Source organism: Rhopalosiphum maidis, chromosome 1 (genome assembly GCF_003676215.2).
Source record: "Rhopalosiphum maidis isolate BTI-1 chromosome 1, ASM367621v3, whole genome shotgun sequence".
NCBI classification, from domain to species: Eukaryota; Metazoa; Arthropoda; class Insecta; order Hemiptera; family Aphididae; genus Rhopalosiphum; species Rhopalosiphum maidis.
This window is the reverse complement of record NC_040877.1, coordinates 61,448,028-61,464,720: the sequence shown is the minus strand read 5'-3', so window position 1 is coordinate 61,464,720 and position 16,693 is coordinate 61,448,028. Positions and strand designations below refer to the sequence as shown.

The 16,693-nt window shown below is 23.8% G+C and overlaps 1 protein-coding gene across 1 annotated transcript in view; it reads right to left on the bottom strand.

Annotated features, from left to right (window-relative positions):
- Positions 1-15,594, bottom strand: part of LOC113561263 — a 55,657-nt gene extending 40,063 nt beyond the window's left edge. The window contains exon 1 of the mRNA XM_026967581.1: positions 15,299-15,594. Coding sequence (XP_026823382.1) covers positions 15,299-15,362 — 64 coding nt within the window. The 5' untranslated portion in view covers positions 15,363-15,594. The remainder of the gene's footprint in view (positions 1-15,298) is intronic.
- Positions 15,595-16,693: the final 1,099 nt, after the last annotated feature.

The following is a 16,693-nucleotide window of genomic DNA, read 5'->3' as shown; positions in this document are numbered from 1 at the left end:
ACGAGTATACTATAATATATTTGAATATATTTGACGGTCGCCTTGGTCAAGATTATTGTGAACAACTTTGATAGTGGAAAACGTTGATAACCTTTGATAAAGGTAAAATGCTATTTATCCGTTTGGTAAACGGTTGATTAAACGTCGGTAAATATTGTAAACGCCAGGAAAACCACGAGTTTGTAGAACCTTTTTATAAAATTCGCAATTGGTATCGTTCCAAAAGTTGGTACCTGTATAGTCATTGGCGAAATTCTGAGAAGTTGTAAATTCACGCAATTCAACCGTCGAACCATGGTTAGTACAATCAATGTGACCACCGATCATAATGTTTACGGTATACTTACTGCGAACGGATAACCATGATATTTCCTGGTCAATATTTTATTTTACCGTTTTCTCAAAGTGCTTTTCCACCGTCCGATTCGCGGTCATAAAGTTTAGGTTGTTTTTTTTTTTTAAAGATATAAAATATGATACAAATCATAAAAGTCAAACATTTTCACAGCATGCGTAATATTAATTTTTTATTAACGTATTCGATTACTACTAAGAGAATGATACATAAACCCTTAACGTGATACCCTAAATAGGTATGTATTCCTCAAGCCCTTCATATCGCCAATTTTAAGTTCATTCACAGTAGTTACACGTAAAATTATTGTTTTATTATACAAAGTTAAAATAAAGTATTTTTAAATATATTTTTTATTAACTCAAACTAAATAATATAATCATAATTTTATTTAATATTATACTATTATGTATAATTTCATTTTTTTTTTAAACATGTTATACGGAATGTAAAATTGAATAATTTTCATATAATCTAAGATTGAAATATTGTTTAATTTTCAAATTATCTATTTGTTTTATAAAAATACTTGTATTTATAGATTTCATATTTCTACAGTTCATAACTTAAATTATTAACTCTTGATACTTATAGCATCAATGTTGATTTTTATATTCTATGACCAATTTACTATTTATTAAATTTACTTTTTTGGGGGATACAAATGGTATACAAATGTTAAATGAAATTTTGAAAAAATAGTTAAATCTAGTTTATAAACATTTAAAGTTTTTTTAAAAAAAATTTGGTAATAATGTAAAAACAAATTCAAAAACGTCAATACTTTTAGAAATAATGAGTGTTTGCTGTTAAAAATCACTGTATTAGGTATTTTGTCACTGTCGCAAAATAATGCATTATTAGTATAAAAGAAAACATATTTTCCCCCTAAGATAAATTATTGTAGTTTTACTCAAAAGTATTATTCGTATAAGGTGCTCTATATACTTACTATAAGAAACTTCAATTGCAGCATATAATTTCATCATATTTTATTCTCGTTGACATTTTCCTTTATGCGATGTGAAGATTACTTGAAAAATTTTTCAAAGAGGATTATGTATATTTTTATATATTATATTATTGTAAACAGTAAATACATACAATTATGACCTTTTATCATAGTATATTCAAGAATTTTAATAATTTTAATTTTATAAGTCATAAATACTTGAGTTTATTTTTTCTCTTACAAATTTTCCAGTATCAATGTAAAATATTAGTAACAAAAATTCTACAGTTTATCATTTGTATATGATGCATAATATATTATATATTTACTCGGAAAAATGAAACTATTTGTCAATTACACGACTAAAACATATTTTTCTAATGCGATTGTAAATTTTTTCAGAACCATATGCCGAAAAATAGATTGTAACAATAAGAAATACATATTGCAATACATAGATATACTAGATAGGATATTAAATTTGTATTTTTATAAAAAATAATGTATATTTATGTATTATTCATTTTACTTGTTATTTGTTATTACTTATTACAATTTAACGCAGTCAGTTAAAATCATGATATTCTAAAAACTATTTTAAGAATTTGGATGTTGAGTTTTCTATGGTAAAGGTAAGTAAATTAAATACATTTTAAATTAAAATATCTAAATAGATTAAATTACTACCTATTAATCAAAATCTATATTTTTATGAAAAATAATGTATCTGGGATTATGGTTTCAAAATTAAAGAAAACTATTTCAGTATTTCGTTAGAGAAATAGAAAAACCAAAAAACTTGTAAAAATTAAATGTTTTTAATGAATATGGAAATCAACAGAGATAATTTGTGGTACATGACGTTAAAATAAAATTCACCTAGTGTATATTATATAGATAGGACGTATAGCATCTGATCCTTCGAATTCGTACAATATTTACATTGTTTACGGTCGAGACGACAAAGTCGAAGTGTAAAAAAATAACACATTGCTGATCTTTATTTGTTTATCATCAAAGCTTGCACACGTTTAAAACATCGGTCCGAAGTTATATATATATATTATACATTACAATCATAATATATTGTATACAGGATACGGTATTACTTGTATATATAAATATATGCATGATGCATCATTTATAATTCTTCAGCCGTGTATTGATAATTCAACTATTACTATTATTATTATTATACTATTTTTTCGGTTATATAGCGGTCAATCGTTTATATTTTATAACAACAATGTGATTAATGTTTCGGGTTTAACGTACATGTGTATGTCTTTGGTCTTTGACTTAGATGTACGGACAATGTATATTATAATGTATTATTATATTTTATGGCTTCTGAACTTATGCGCCTGACTTCTATATCCCATTATCATATCAGAGCTATCAATGGTCAGGGCAATGACTTTTCCGGTTAAGCTCTGTATTTATATTATTGTAAGTAGGTGTATCTTCTATAGGTCTGTTTGTCTCGTTGTCATCGTTGGTTCGGAAAAATTAATAATAACTGTTTGTAGATAAATATATATATATATGTATATTGTATATACTGTGTCTATACAATGTGATAATTATAAAGTTTACTTGGCACATTGTTGATAAAGTGATCAAAGTTTTCATTTTTAGAATTAATGCAGCCTAATATTTTGATTAAACGAGTAATGATGTTTTTAAAAACTCCAGGGAAAAGTTCTTAATATTAAATGAAGGTAGATAATGAGAGATAATAATTGAGGTGTGACACTGTAATTAAAAATATGTAATGTTTATATTCGTTCATATTTTTGTGACTAACTGTACTCTTATAATATTAATATACCATTGAAATATAAATACCGATAATATTATACATTTGTTTTCAGTGGTTTTAGTTTAATTAATTCTATTTATATAAATATAGTATGTACATTGTAGTACTTATAGCTGAAATATAATTTTATTGGTATAAAACTGCGTGTATATAAGTGAAATGTCAAACACCAAATTGCTATTTAATTTGGACAAAAACTATTTGTAATACTTGTACAGTTGGTATATTAGTTGATTTTATAAATTATTACATTATTAATGAAAATGAAAATTTTTAATTTTATTTTTATGTAAACAATGCACAAAACGGCAGATTTTCAATTATTTTAATTCTGATACTCGTATTTAATACATTAAATTATTAAATATCTTAGACGATTATAACAACTATATTATAGTATAATATGTTTTTCATATTGGGTATTCTATTACGGGCTATGAATTACTTATAAAAGTATTTATAAATAGATATCAATAGATCATGTATAGAAAATGTTCAGGATGTCAGAAAGTTAAGCTCCAGACTTAGGTATATATATTTTAAAAACTATATATATATATAGTCGCTAAACTCGTATATTGCACATATTATATGACTAATAATAAACTTTAAGTAAATTATTTATTACTTTTTTCAATTTTCAAGGAAAATAAATGAGTTTAAACTTATTCAAACTTATTTTTTCTTCTTAAAAAAATGTAGTATCATGATTTTTAATCCATAAACGGTTTCTAAAAGAAATATATTTTAAAACATATATTATGTATATAATATATAGCTTTTTGTAGGAGCACTATTATTTCCAATGAAACAAATAACATTTTTTTTTACTTTGCCTTTTAATAAAAAAGTTCTTAACGATATTTTTCATATGGTTTTCACGTTGTGACCCATGCAATGACAGAATCGATATGATGAAAACAAAATAATCGCAGAGAGATTACCGGCAAACGACAACTATTAGGAAACTATTTGGTCACGTTCATCATTTAATACAGAAAATTGATAAAGCGAAGGTTTATGACAGTGATGAACAGTGGAAGTAGAGACTGTAAAGAAACTGGACAAGATGAACAGGATAGAGTGACGAAGGCGTTGTAGTTCTATGTGATGTCACTGAAGGTGGAGGTGATTTCACCGGAGGTATAGAAGATATCACTGGAAATTAATCGTACACAAACCATCACAAGATTTCTGGTGAATTTATCAAGCGGTTTGTCAAGTACCTATAACAAAACGATGCCATGCCACTGACAGGATATTTTCTGGATGCATACTTATTACACAACAACTATAAGAATAAGTTGTAAAGATAACACATACCATATACCTAATATACGTTCACATATTATTGGATATTATGTCATAGCGTTGGTTTATCCGGTTATACGATTTTTATATTTATTATTTATATTTTTTCTTTTGTCTGTAAGGTCGTTGATAATACCGAAGATGTTATCGTTGTTGTCATCCTCGTAGTATGTTTTGAGCGAAGTGAAAATTGTTCATACGGTGGTATGGTAAAAAAATGTATTTCTATTACGTATGTAGATTGTATAGGTATTACGTTTTCAGGTGCATAATATGTAAAAAGTTTCTTACGCAACAACTTTAAGATGTATAGAATTTCATTTAGATAACAAACTTTGAAGATGTCATTATTTTATTTCCAATGCATGTATATGCGATATAGTTATTATCCAGTGTATGTAGAAGTAAAAATGTAAAAAAGTAAAAATTATTATCAGATTTCGGTTGTAATAAAAAAAAAACAAACATTATTTCTTAGAATATCCTTTTTTAATTAGCCAAGTTTAGTTAATCGTAGAGGATGATTATAGTTTCTCCTTAAGTATGTCTAGAACTTTAAAGTATGAACGCATATGAATCAATTTTGGAGTTATTAATTGTACAATATAATGATATGTATGATTCCTAATGTTTATTTCGGTATCATACTTGTATTTCCAAACATTTTCACTTATTTAAGTAAATGGTTTTATTAGATTTTAATAAATTAATAACTAGTAAGTAAATTATATATAATAATGATTATTGAATATTGATTATAGTATTAGTTAAAAATATCTGAAAATTGATAACAGTAATGTAATATTATTATGATCTTAAACCTTAAAATAATAAATTCTGTCAATATTAATTTTTAATTCAATAAATTTGAACAGTATACCTTGTGAAAGTTTTTAAGTTTTATGGCCATTATTTTAGATTTTATACACACAATATATTGATATTATATTTATTATAATTTAATTAATTTTAAACTGTTATGGAAATTAAAAGAAAAAGTAACTTGAACACGTTTAAATAAAATGATAGAACACACAAAACATACTACTATTAATAACTGCATATTTACAATTCATTTTATTTCTCTGTAGAATACATATATGGTTTATACGTTTTTTAAAAACCTATCTTAAAGTTAGTATTAAACATGATATATATTTAATATTTTAAATTTTAATAAAAGTAATTGAGATCATTTGGGTGACTATTGAAATAATTAAGATGTGTAGTTGTAGAAAAATACATTTTTTAAAAATATAAATGATTAAATGAACAAATCAATAATAAGCATTATCTATTCACAGTTGATTTTTTTTCTTTTGAAATTTATTTTATTTAATTCTAAATGCATATGTAGTTATTACTACATATCTACGTCTACTGGGATCAGTATTTGTTTGCCAAGTGAAAATCTGCAATCAGTTAGATGTTTGACATGACAACGGATATAAAAACTTTGTTTACTTTTGCATGTCCGTTTTTTAACTAGCATACATGGTTCAAAACTAGCAAATCTGTTACCATAGTTATTGTACATTTTTATTTTTAACACAATTTACGTATTTTTTCTTTGTTACAATAAAACGTAATCCGCTATTACGCATTGTTATTTTTTTTATAGAACAAAAAATTATATACGTTTCTAGATGCCAATTTTTTTAGAAGTTGGCAATGAGTGCCTTAATATTAGCACCATTCATTAAAGATTAGTATTTGGCAATTGGCTTAAAACCTAACCTAAAGGTTCACGTATACTAAGAAAAACACCAAATATATATGCAAGTGATAAACTCATAACTAATCCATGGCCGCTGTGATTAGAATTTTTTAAACATTCATTCTTATTATATAAATATAAACTATTTAAATATGAAAAATATGCTTTTGTTTTTTAATATATCTAATACTTCAATCTCCAAATTTATAAAATTTGCAACAACATATTTACTGTATACATACAAGTATTTAGTCATTTAGGTTTTTTTTTAAACATTTTTATTTATTTTACAATAATATTTGTTTAGTGTGTTTCATTATTTTGATTAGTATAATCATAAAATAGAATTGTTAAATAGAATTTAAAATGTCGTGTATTTATCACTTCGATAATACACAATCAAAACTTGTAAATTTCACCCACTTTATAATGTTTTAGGATCAATAAATAATAACGTAGTTTTTGAAATAACGATTAAATTGGTTTTAAAAATTACAAAGCCATTAAATTATTATTGTATGCTTTGTGATCGAAAATAAAAGGTTGTATCAAAAATTCACAGCCAAGAAATTTAAAATGAATGTTTGTAAAGGATGTTAATAAAACAAACGTTGACATAAAAATTAACGAATAAGTTTTTTTTTTATAAGAGTTATGCACAACATAACATAAGTGTGAAGTTATTTTTTGTGTTCAAATTTAACGAAATTCGAGAGAATAGTTCCTGTAAAACTAATCTTTTAATTTAAAGTTGTATGTGTGATTAAAGTACAAGGACTGTGTATTGTGAAAACCTAGGTTTATAGACTAAATCATTAAACTATTTTGTAAACACTGTCCATTGCGGCATTGCTTATTTGTCATTACGCGCTACGAATATTTCACAATCAACTTCGGACAACTGTTAATTATTAATTGTCATTATCGTTTACTTTATATTATCTCATTATTGACATTTGACAAGTTATAAGATAAAATATAAATTGTCCGTTTTTAAACTTAAATACCCTAATGACGGTTGACGGACACTATTTACAATTTGGATAGGACTTTGTTTTGGGTGTGTCTCTTGGATAAATAAAGGATGTTGGTTAGGTAGGTATTAGGATGACGAATGTGTTATTACTTGTTAGTTAATAATATTAAATGGTTTTATTACTTTATGCCCTTTATGGTATGTTTAAAACGAACCTGAGTAATTCAACCCGGGTTCGTTAGTAAAGTTTAGTGTTTATTAGGTATAGTTATAAATGTTATAATAAGTTATAACATATAACTAATTATATGATAATATAATATTATTGATATTAATGACTAATGATAACAATACATTTGCTAAAACTTTATTAAATTAATTTTAAATTAAAATGGTTTTACACATTTTTAGTGTCTTTTAACTGCATTAATAATTTACACTTTCATATTTTATAAGACAGATTAAAATAGTTTAATCAAATTAAAAATATTTCACATCACAATAGTTCTTGTAAAAAAATATCGAAAGAGATATAACGATGGACAACAGTGGAAGAATTGTAGGTCCAAATACAATATTATTTCGTGTAAAATTTTTAATATCATCACTATTGGCGATTGCTCATAACACGAAATCGCCAATAATAGTTTTTAATACATTAATACGATATATTAATAAATAGATAAGGAGGATAAGATGATTTATTGATATTTCAATAATTTTATAAAAAGTTAGTTAATCATCGTTCTCCACATTGTTATTAAGGTGTTCTTCATTTTGTTTTCAAATTATAAAATTTATATTTCCTTATAGTTGAGTAGGAAAATATAAATTTCTAGGAAGCACGAATAATTTTGGTCAGAATTAAACGTTCCTCTTTAAACTTGGGTATATCGTATATGTAATAGAATCTGAAAGCATAAAACATGGATTTGATGAATTTTGATTTTAAGCCTCACTTTAATTCCCATTAAATGCAACCAAATAAATAATACTGGAATATATGGTAAATAATATTTAACGTATATGCAGTTTCACAGCCCGTCATTAAACATATACAAGTTATATATTTTATTAAATAATATTGAGAATTGCGTATAATTGAATTTTAATTTCACATTAAAAAGTTTGGTGTTGGAGATCGTAATAGAACATTTCGACATTGGGTATAATTTGTAATGTTAACGACCGCTTATGAATAAGGGACTATTTTGTTTCATGATTAGGATTTGGGTTTATATTATATATTCTAAGACGCCACAATATATGGTGTTATTTACGGTGTGTATAAACAATAGTTTTACCACAGCTAAGATATAAATAGAGTTATTTAACGGAAAATTCTAACTTATACGTAATTTAGAGTAATATTACTGAATTTTGTCAAAAAAATAATCCGATAAATCATTAATTTATAATAATTTTCAAAGAATTGTTTTTTTTTATTAAATCAATTAAAATTTAGCACTTATAAAAATTATGCCATAATTTCAATTTTATAATCATATAGAATTATAGACTATAGTCAGAAATTATTTCATTTGCTATTTAAAATATCTGGGTTGTTTTATTTATCAAAGAAAGGTTTTTGAACAAATTACAAAATACATTTACTAAGTGTTTTCAAAACTATTTAGTTTACTTTTATGCGGCCAAAATTAAAAAGAAAAAAGTATGTTAAAAACAATATGTTAAATTGTTATAATATTTACTCAGTATAACACAAAACATATAAAAACACAATCATTTCTAATTATTTTTACGCATGTAGTACTATTGTATATTATTTATGATGGATATTTTGTCCATTTTATATTTATGAGTAAAATAAGAGTTAGATTTCTTGGTTTATATATATAATACCTATACATTTTAAAAGGATAAATAGTTGATTGAAGTCCATAACATAATTATCATGTCTAAATTGTATTTAATAATTGACAAATAATTTATCAAAGCATTCATAAATGTACGAAAAATAAAATACTTATCAATATTTATATATATATTTATATCTAACCTATTTTATCTGCAATTATACACAGACAAACACAATGAATATAATATACAGTTTCTATATATGTCGTACAGAAACCTGTGTGTCGCATAGATATAAAGTTATCATCCGACTCGTTTAAAAAGATGTTACTTATATTAAGTTCTATATGGCTTATATTTTTTTTTCGTATTGGCAAATCCGATTTTTCTGTGAAAAAAACAGGAGTGTCTTGTTAATATCAGTTTTAATGTTAAAAAACCTAAAATATCACTAAATCGATTGATTTAAAAAAACTCTTACAATATGCCCGTATATAGTATATTGTTCCCTAGTGTAATATTGCTGTTATTGAATTTCGGTTGGTTTATGAATTTAATATCGAAGTCCGATTCATTCGAAAATGTATCATCTATAGTGTTTTGAAATTGTTCATTTAATTTCTAATAATATAGCCAATAACGTTTTAAAAATCAATAGTTATCAAAGAAATACCAATCGATTATTTAAAAATACTTAGTATTTTTTCTTTTTTTACAATTTGAACTATTATTGTGGTAATAAATAAAAAATCACGATTAGGTATAAATGTATAATAACAAAAGTGTTAATCTGTACATGTATTCTTAAATTTGTGTTTCAAATCTTAAGTATGTATCTTAATAAATGTTTAAAACACTTTTATATAGGTACTAACACATTCCTTAATATTAAAATAAAAATAATATGAAATAGCTATTAGATTGGTATATAGTAGTTTTATTTTGCATAATATGCTTTGAAGTAAAATTTAAAATGCAAATTCTAAAATTTCACGAAGAAATTATTCAAAAAGGATATAAATGTATATTATTAAAGCTTCTATTGTAAAGTTTTTTTTGTAGAAGATTAATTTCATTTTTACACAAACCATGTTCTTTAAATGGTTAATAAACCATAGACTTTTGTCGCGAAATGTAGTTACATCAAAATATACTAATTTGCATATTTTAAAAGCGTTGTATTTTGTATAATAAATAATAATTATTATAATAAACGTAATGCATATATTACATAATGACAAATCCATTTTAATAATTTTGTAACGTGTTTCGTCTTGGAGGTAACTTATTAAATTAAATTATATTATTTTATTGAAAATATACAAACAGAAATAAATGTTACATTTTTGTAAATAATACATTTGTTATGTCTACTCATATTACACAGAACATTTTCAATAATAAGAAATCTCAATTAATTTAACTTATAACGGATACGTATACTATTTTTGTATCAAATGGAGGAACGTATTAAAGAATAATCTACATAATATTTTATTTTAAACTACATTTGGTGTTAATAACATTTTCTAAAAAGTTTTGTCAATATTTATATTTTTAATTTTTGAACAACTGACTTTAAATTTAAAAGTTTTATTAACTGATATTTTTCTTGTGTATATAATTATTTAAGTATGTCAAACTTGTATCATCATAAAAACTATTAAAAATTATAATATTGTCGCTGTCACGAAAAAACCGTTTTGTTTTTATATTATACATTTACATATTTATAAATATAACGTGATTTATAACATTTATAATAATAATACAATTTAAACTATTTGATTAAATGTTATAAAATAAATGTCATTTTATATTCAAAGGTTCAAATCATTGATTCAAAAAAATGCACTATTTACAGTCTGTTAATATATAAACTAACTTGTGTATTTTATGTACACACGTTGACTTGTCGATTTCCTATTTGCGTAAATTGAAAAAGTCTTGCTGAGATATCTGATACGACAGATATTTTTTTAACTTAGAGCGTTTTGATAAATCATTTTATTGTTATAAATTGTATTCTTTATTATGTCACAGAGATCGATTTTTGCACAGTAAAGAATTATGGTTACACACGTTCGCTTTTCAAAAAATTGCAAGAATTATTATTTTTTTTTTGATGTAAGAGTTTAGTCTTCGTTTTATAATTTAGGTAATAGAAAATAAAAAAATGCATATTAAAATAATGTATTATTAGTGTTTCATATATTGATGTATGAATTTTGACAAATCACTTGAAAATTCCATTTGTACATTAATATAAGGTATTGAAAAAAACCAAATAAACCAATGTATTAGTCAAAGATATTATTGGACATGTTTTAAACCTCATTCTATCTAAAAATTTATAATCTTAAAGTTTTAAAAGATAGTCATTATTTAATGTTAATTTATATTATTTTTTTAAATATATTTATTTTAAAAGAATGATTTAAAAATTAAACAATTATGAAATAGTTGAAACTTGAAGTACCTAATTAAAACAAATATTTTATCTAAACTACCTGGATGTTTTTAATTTAATTTTAAGTCTTAATTATAACTTCAAAACCCAACACGTACATATTTTAACACAATTTACCACAAGTATATATTTTGAAGTTTGGTTTAAATAATTTGAATAAGTGGCTTATATCTAAACAAAAAAGTTGAAGAAAAGCTGAATAAATTATGAAATTAATATGTATAACATTCATCCCCCCCCCGAAAAAAAATATAGATAGGTATTACAATAATACAAAATATTTTGTATTAACATTCAACTTGTATAAGAACAACAAACATATTTATTTCATAAAATAATTTATTATAAGCATTATATTTTCTTTATTTTATTTTAATACCTATATTTTTTTTTATATTTTTATCTCAATAAAACAGGACTACTTGTTTTAATGGCTTTACAATAATGCGTATTTCGACATTTATTAGTTCATTTAGTACATAGATACAATTCTATTCTAAAATGCAATTTTCAAAGGTTATAAATTATTTTAAATGTCGGTAAATTATAATAAATAACTTATTCATTAACATATTTTATAAACAAAACCGAATTACGTATGAATAAGAGTTTCTAAAAAATAAAAAAAACATTAAAATATAATCAACCTATATGGTTATATATAAAAAAATCAAAGCTTATTGTAAATTGTAGAGTTAGACATTGAATAATAATAGCGGTAGCTACCTAATATTATTATGATTATGCATTTATGCGTAGATCAATCATTTTAACGAATAACTATAAATAATATGCTTATATGTGGCGTAATGAAAATATACATAAAATATTGAAATAATAAATTATTTAATAAAGCTTTAAAAAAAAACGAATACCTTTAGGTATATAAAACATATTTTGCTAACAAAGTCATATTATAAAATAAATATTTAATTTTACATACGACTATTTGATACTACAACTTTGAATGTAATAAAAAAAAAATATGGCGTATGCTTTAATGTAACAAGTTTCAAATGTACCTTGTTAAGATAAATATAATTGTCAGATATATTTTATTTTTCTGATATTTAATAACTATAGAAATTAAAAATATATAAATAGAGTTAATTTGAACAAAATTATATAAATATTAAAGTTTTTTATAGTTATATTATAAAACCGTTGCTTTTCAAGTAAGTTTATTCATTAAATAAATATAAACAATAAATAATAAATAAATAAATATAAATAAAAAAATCTAATATAATAATAATTGTTTGGAAGGCGAATAATGTTATTTTTTCTCAACATTAATTGTTCTGAGTTTATAGAGTTTATAGCTAAACACGTTAACTGAGAAAAAAGTTTTTTTAAATAAAACATGTATTAAGTGAATGCAATAATTCACCGGTTGATGACCCATTTAAATTGGTTTCCTTTTCAAAAATTTAAAATATACTCAATATATTAGATCAGTTTTGTTATAATATAAAAATCCCTGTTAAAGCCTCAATATTTTTTTGAAATAAGTTTAATGTTTATTTGAATTATAATGGTAGTCAATTAATGTAAAAATTAAAATATACGTGTTTTAGTGAAGAATAAAAAAAAACACTAAATGTTGTTAAAAATCATTTTAAATTTGAAATATTTGAAATGTAGGTACCTCTAGGTTGTAGTACTAATTTTATATATTATATAAAATAAAATTTAAATTTGCCTTTTCAATAAAATATTTAAATATTTTATAGTTTTTTCTATCCATAATGTTGTCAAAATATCAATGGCTTAAATTATTTTAAGTAGATATGAATTGTTCATAGCTCTTTCAATTTAAAAACTAGCACTCCCGAAGTATTTGCACCTTGGTATCTTTCATAAATAAACTAATAATTAACTAGTATAGCTATGTAGATGAGAAAACTTACCATAATCAGAGTTAATATCATAAACTAAAATCGAATTTATAATCATTAATTAATTTAAGGTTTATTGTTGTAAAGTATAGTGTGTGTACTGTGTGAATTGTACTGACATTTTCAGTCATGCGAAAAATAAAAAGTGAAGTTATAACAAGTATATAATACAATTGGTTTACAAATCTATGTTATCTATTTATGAATAGAAATATAACTATCCAATATAATAATTATTATTAAAAAACGCTTAATACGCTTACATTGGATAATAGTAAATCAATTTGTTTTAAAAATGTTTTATAACTTTAAATATGAGTTATTATTTCAATATAGTATTAAATAGTATTAATTTATTAATGTATTTTGATTATTAAATAAGAATTCCTCTATATATCCAAAAATATTCATACATTGATTCTACTTTAGATGCACCATTGCACCAATACATACCATATGTGATTAAAAAAATGTCTATACCTATAAACCATTAATAAGAGCCTAAGAAAATAGCTTATAATATATATATTATATATTATTACAATATTATACCATGTTATAACTATAGATTACACTTTCTGTTAGTTAGTATGTAGCTTACTTATGTCCTTGTATATATAGGGAGACTTATAAAATGTGTCAATTCATCATGAAATAATTTTTTTTTTTAAATAAAAAAGTCTACGTTCTATTTTTCCATCGAGCGTATGCACAGTGCACACCCTTCAAAGCACAGCGACTTCAAGTTTTATTTGTGATTTCAAAGAATTTTTCTTGTTTAAATTTTAGTGATAAAAAAAAATCACACATCTTGATTTTCCATTTTTTATTACTTACGTTGTTTTTTTCAGATTTTTATACGTTCAACAATTTTATTGATGTTTATAATATTATATTATATAAATATTGTTACATAGTATTATAATAATATAGCCTATAATATGTAACGTGTATACAATGTACAATGTTATATTATGTACACTGTACATAATATAACATCTTTAAAAATATACTTTATCTTGTGCTTTACACAACTACATTTATTATCTGTTGTCGGTATAATATTAATTTTTATATCACTTTATTTATGACCCTCGTAATAGTTTAATAATATAACTATAAAATATATGACAACAAAAACTCGAGCATATACATAGGACCTTGTGGCTAGTATGGTTTTATTTTAGACTTATCAGTTTACGAGTATAATGTGGAATACGCATAAAACCATCAAAGGACTTACATGGGATATGGTCAATACAAATTTGTGTGATATTAGATAAATTAAGGAAAAATAAATGAATAAAGACTAAATCTTAAAAACTTGACAACTATTATTTATTTGTATACTGTATAAGTTGAACTTCCTAGTAAATATAATATAATAACAAAGTTAAGGTAATTAATCTTTTATAGGGTATTTATTGATATGTAAAACAGTTAACTTATCATAATATATCAAATAACATGATAATAATAACATTGAATATATTGTCAAATTCAAAAGAAAAGATATTTATTAAGTCACATTAAAATTAAAATATAAATATAAATGTATAAAATATTAATATATTTATAAAAAAATTTACCTTAAAACTTGATAATAGATAATTAACTTTAATACTTAAAATAGTAAATTGGATTATTCTGAATTTAAAACATTCTGTATTACGCATTAGTAAGACGGAGACGAACAACACATGGATACGACGTCCACCTTATATTACAATTATTGCTCCAATGAGGTAATCAAAATAAAATTTGAACACTAAATAATAAATGATAGTCGTAATTTTGAAAACATTGAAGAACCATAATCAGATTAAAATACAAATATATCTAAATCTAATCTTAAAATTCACAGTTGAAAACTATATATATGTGTACTTATAATACTTAAAAAAATCCGGGGTTCTTGGAAAAGGCCCTTTTCATCTGGGTATAGAAACGACTATGTTAATACAATAAAACTGACTTACCCGCCAATGCAAGACTGCAGGATAATCCAAGTACAACGAAATTGATCAGATCGATTCTAATCATGATGGTTAAAAATTTTTCGTAAAAATATGAACAAAAATAACCCTCCACGCTTTTAATTGTATTATTAAGCAGATGCTCGTAAATACGTCCAATTAATTCAAAACACTTAAAACATTTAAATTTTTTATTTTTTTTAAATTCACGAATCACGTGTGCGACTGATACTCGGGCGGCGCGTATAAACACGATACGTTATGTTGCCCGACCGGTGGGAATGGCAATAGGTCGTCGCCGTCGCCGCCGTCACCGCCGCCGACAACTAATCCGCACCGATCGTGCGCATTAGTGCATTACAGAGACGTGAGTGCGCGCGATCTGACATTTTGGCCGTCGCCGGGACTCGCGTATACACATCGGTCTAAAACCTAAATGCCACGTTTCCCTGTCCCTTTCTGCCCGGCAAAGGTGTACAATTATTGCCGAGGCAACCTTTCCAATATACTTACACTGATGCACGTAGATATTAGAGTACGCGTATTTCGTATTTGAGCAAGTGAAAGCTCGGATAGCTAAGAACCTTTTCGTGTTATACATTTATTTATATTGGGTATGCGTTTTGGTAATATTTTCACTTTGCGTCTTTGTGCAGAATTTTAAAGTTTTAAAAGTCAAATACAAAAATAATACTCAATTGTAGGTAATAGGTATCTATTTTATAATATACTAGGTATGTCTAAACATATTATATCAAAATTTATAATCCTAAAAATGCTCTTGATACAAATAATCACATTTAACCTAGAAAACTTTAATTTTTCCATTAAATTGAATAAATCGTATCAAAGTTAATTATTAGAAATTGTATAATTGTATAATAAATATTATTATTATTTCCAACATTGAAAATATAATATATAATTACATCTATCCAATTTCAATCTTCATAATATTATACTATTGTACTTATATAACATTTTATAATAAAATTACTATAAATGACCTTGGATTGGTTGATTTATACAAAATTTGAATGTATGATAGAATTCTACGTTTATATATTTTCGTTACATACATATAAGATAAGAAATTTTTGAAGTTAAATATTGTGGTTAGTGGTTTGTTAATTAAATTAGACGTGCTTAAACTTTAACGACGGTATAGTCGTTTAATTATAAACAAGTTTAGAAGTAGTGTCAAAAGACATCTTTCATTCAAGCAATTCTATCCGTAAATATTTTGAACATATTACTTATTGACTATTGTATTTGGTGTAAGTAATTTTTTAATATATTCTTTCTTTTTTGTTATATAAAAAAAAAAACCTTAAACAAAAATTATTTTTTACTGTAATCAAGTACTAAATTTCTCACCATTTTTCAGCATGTTTCACT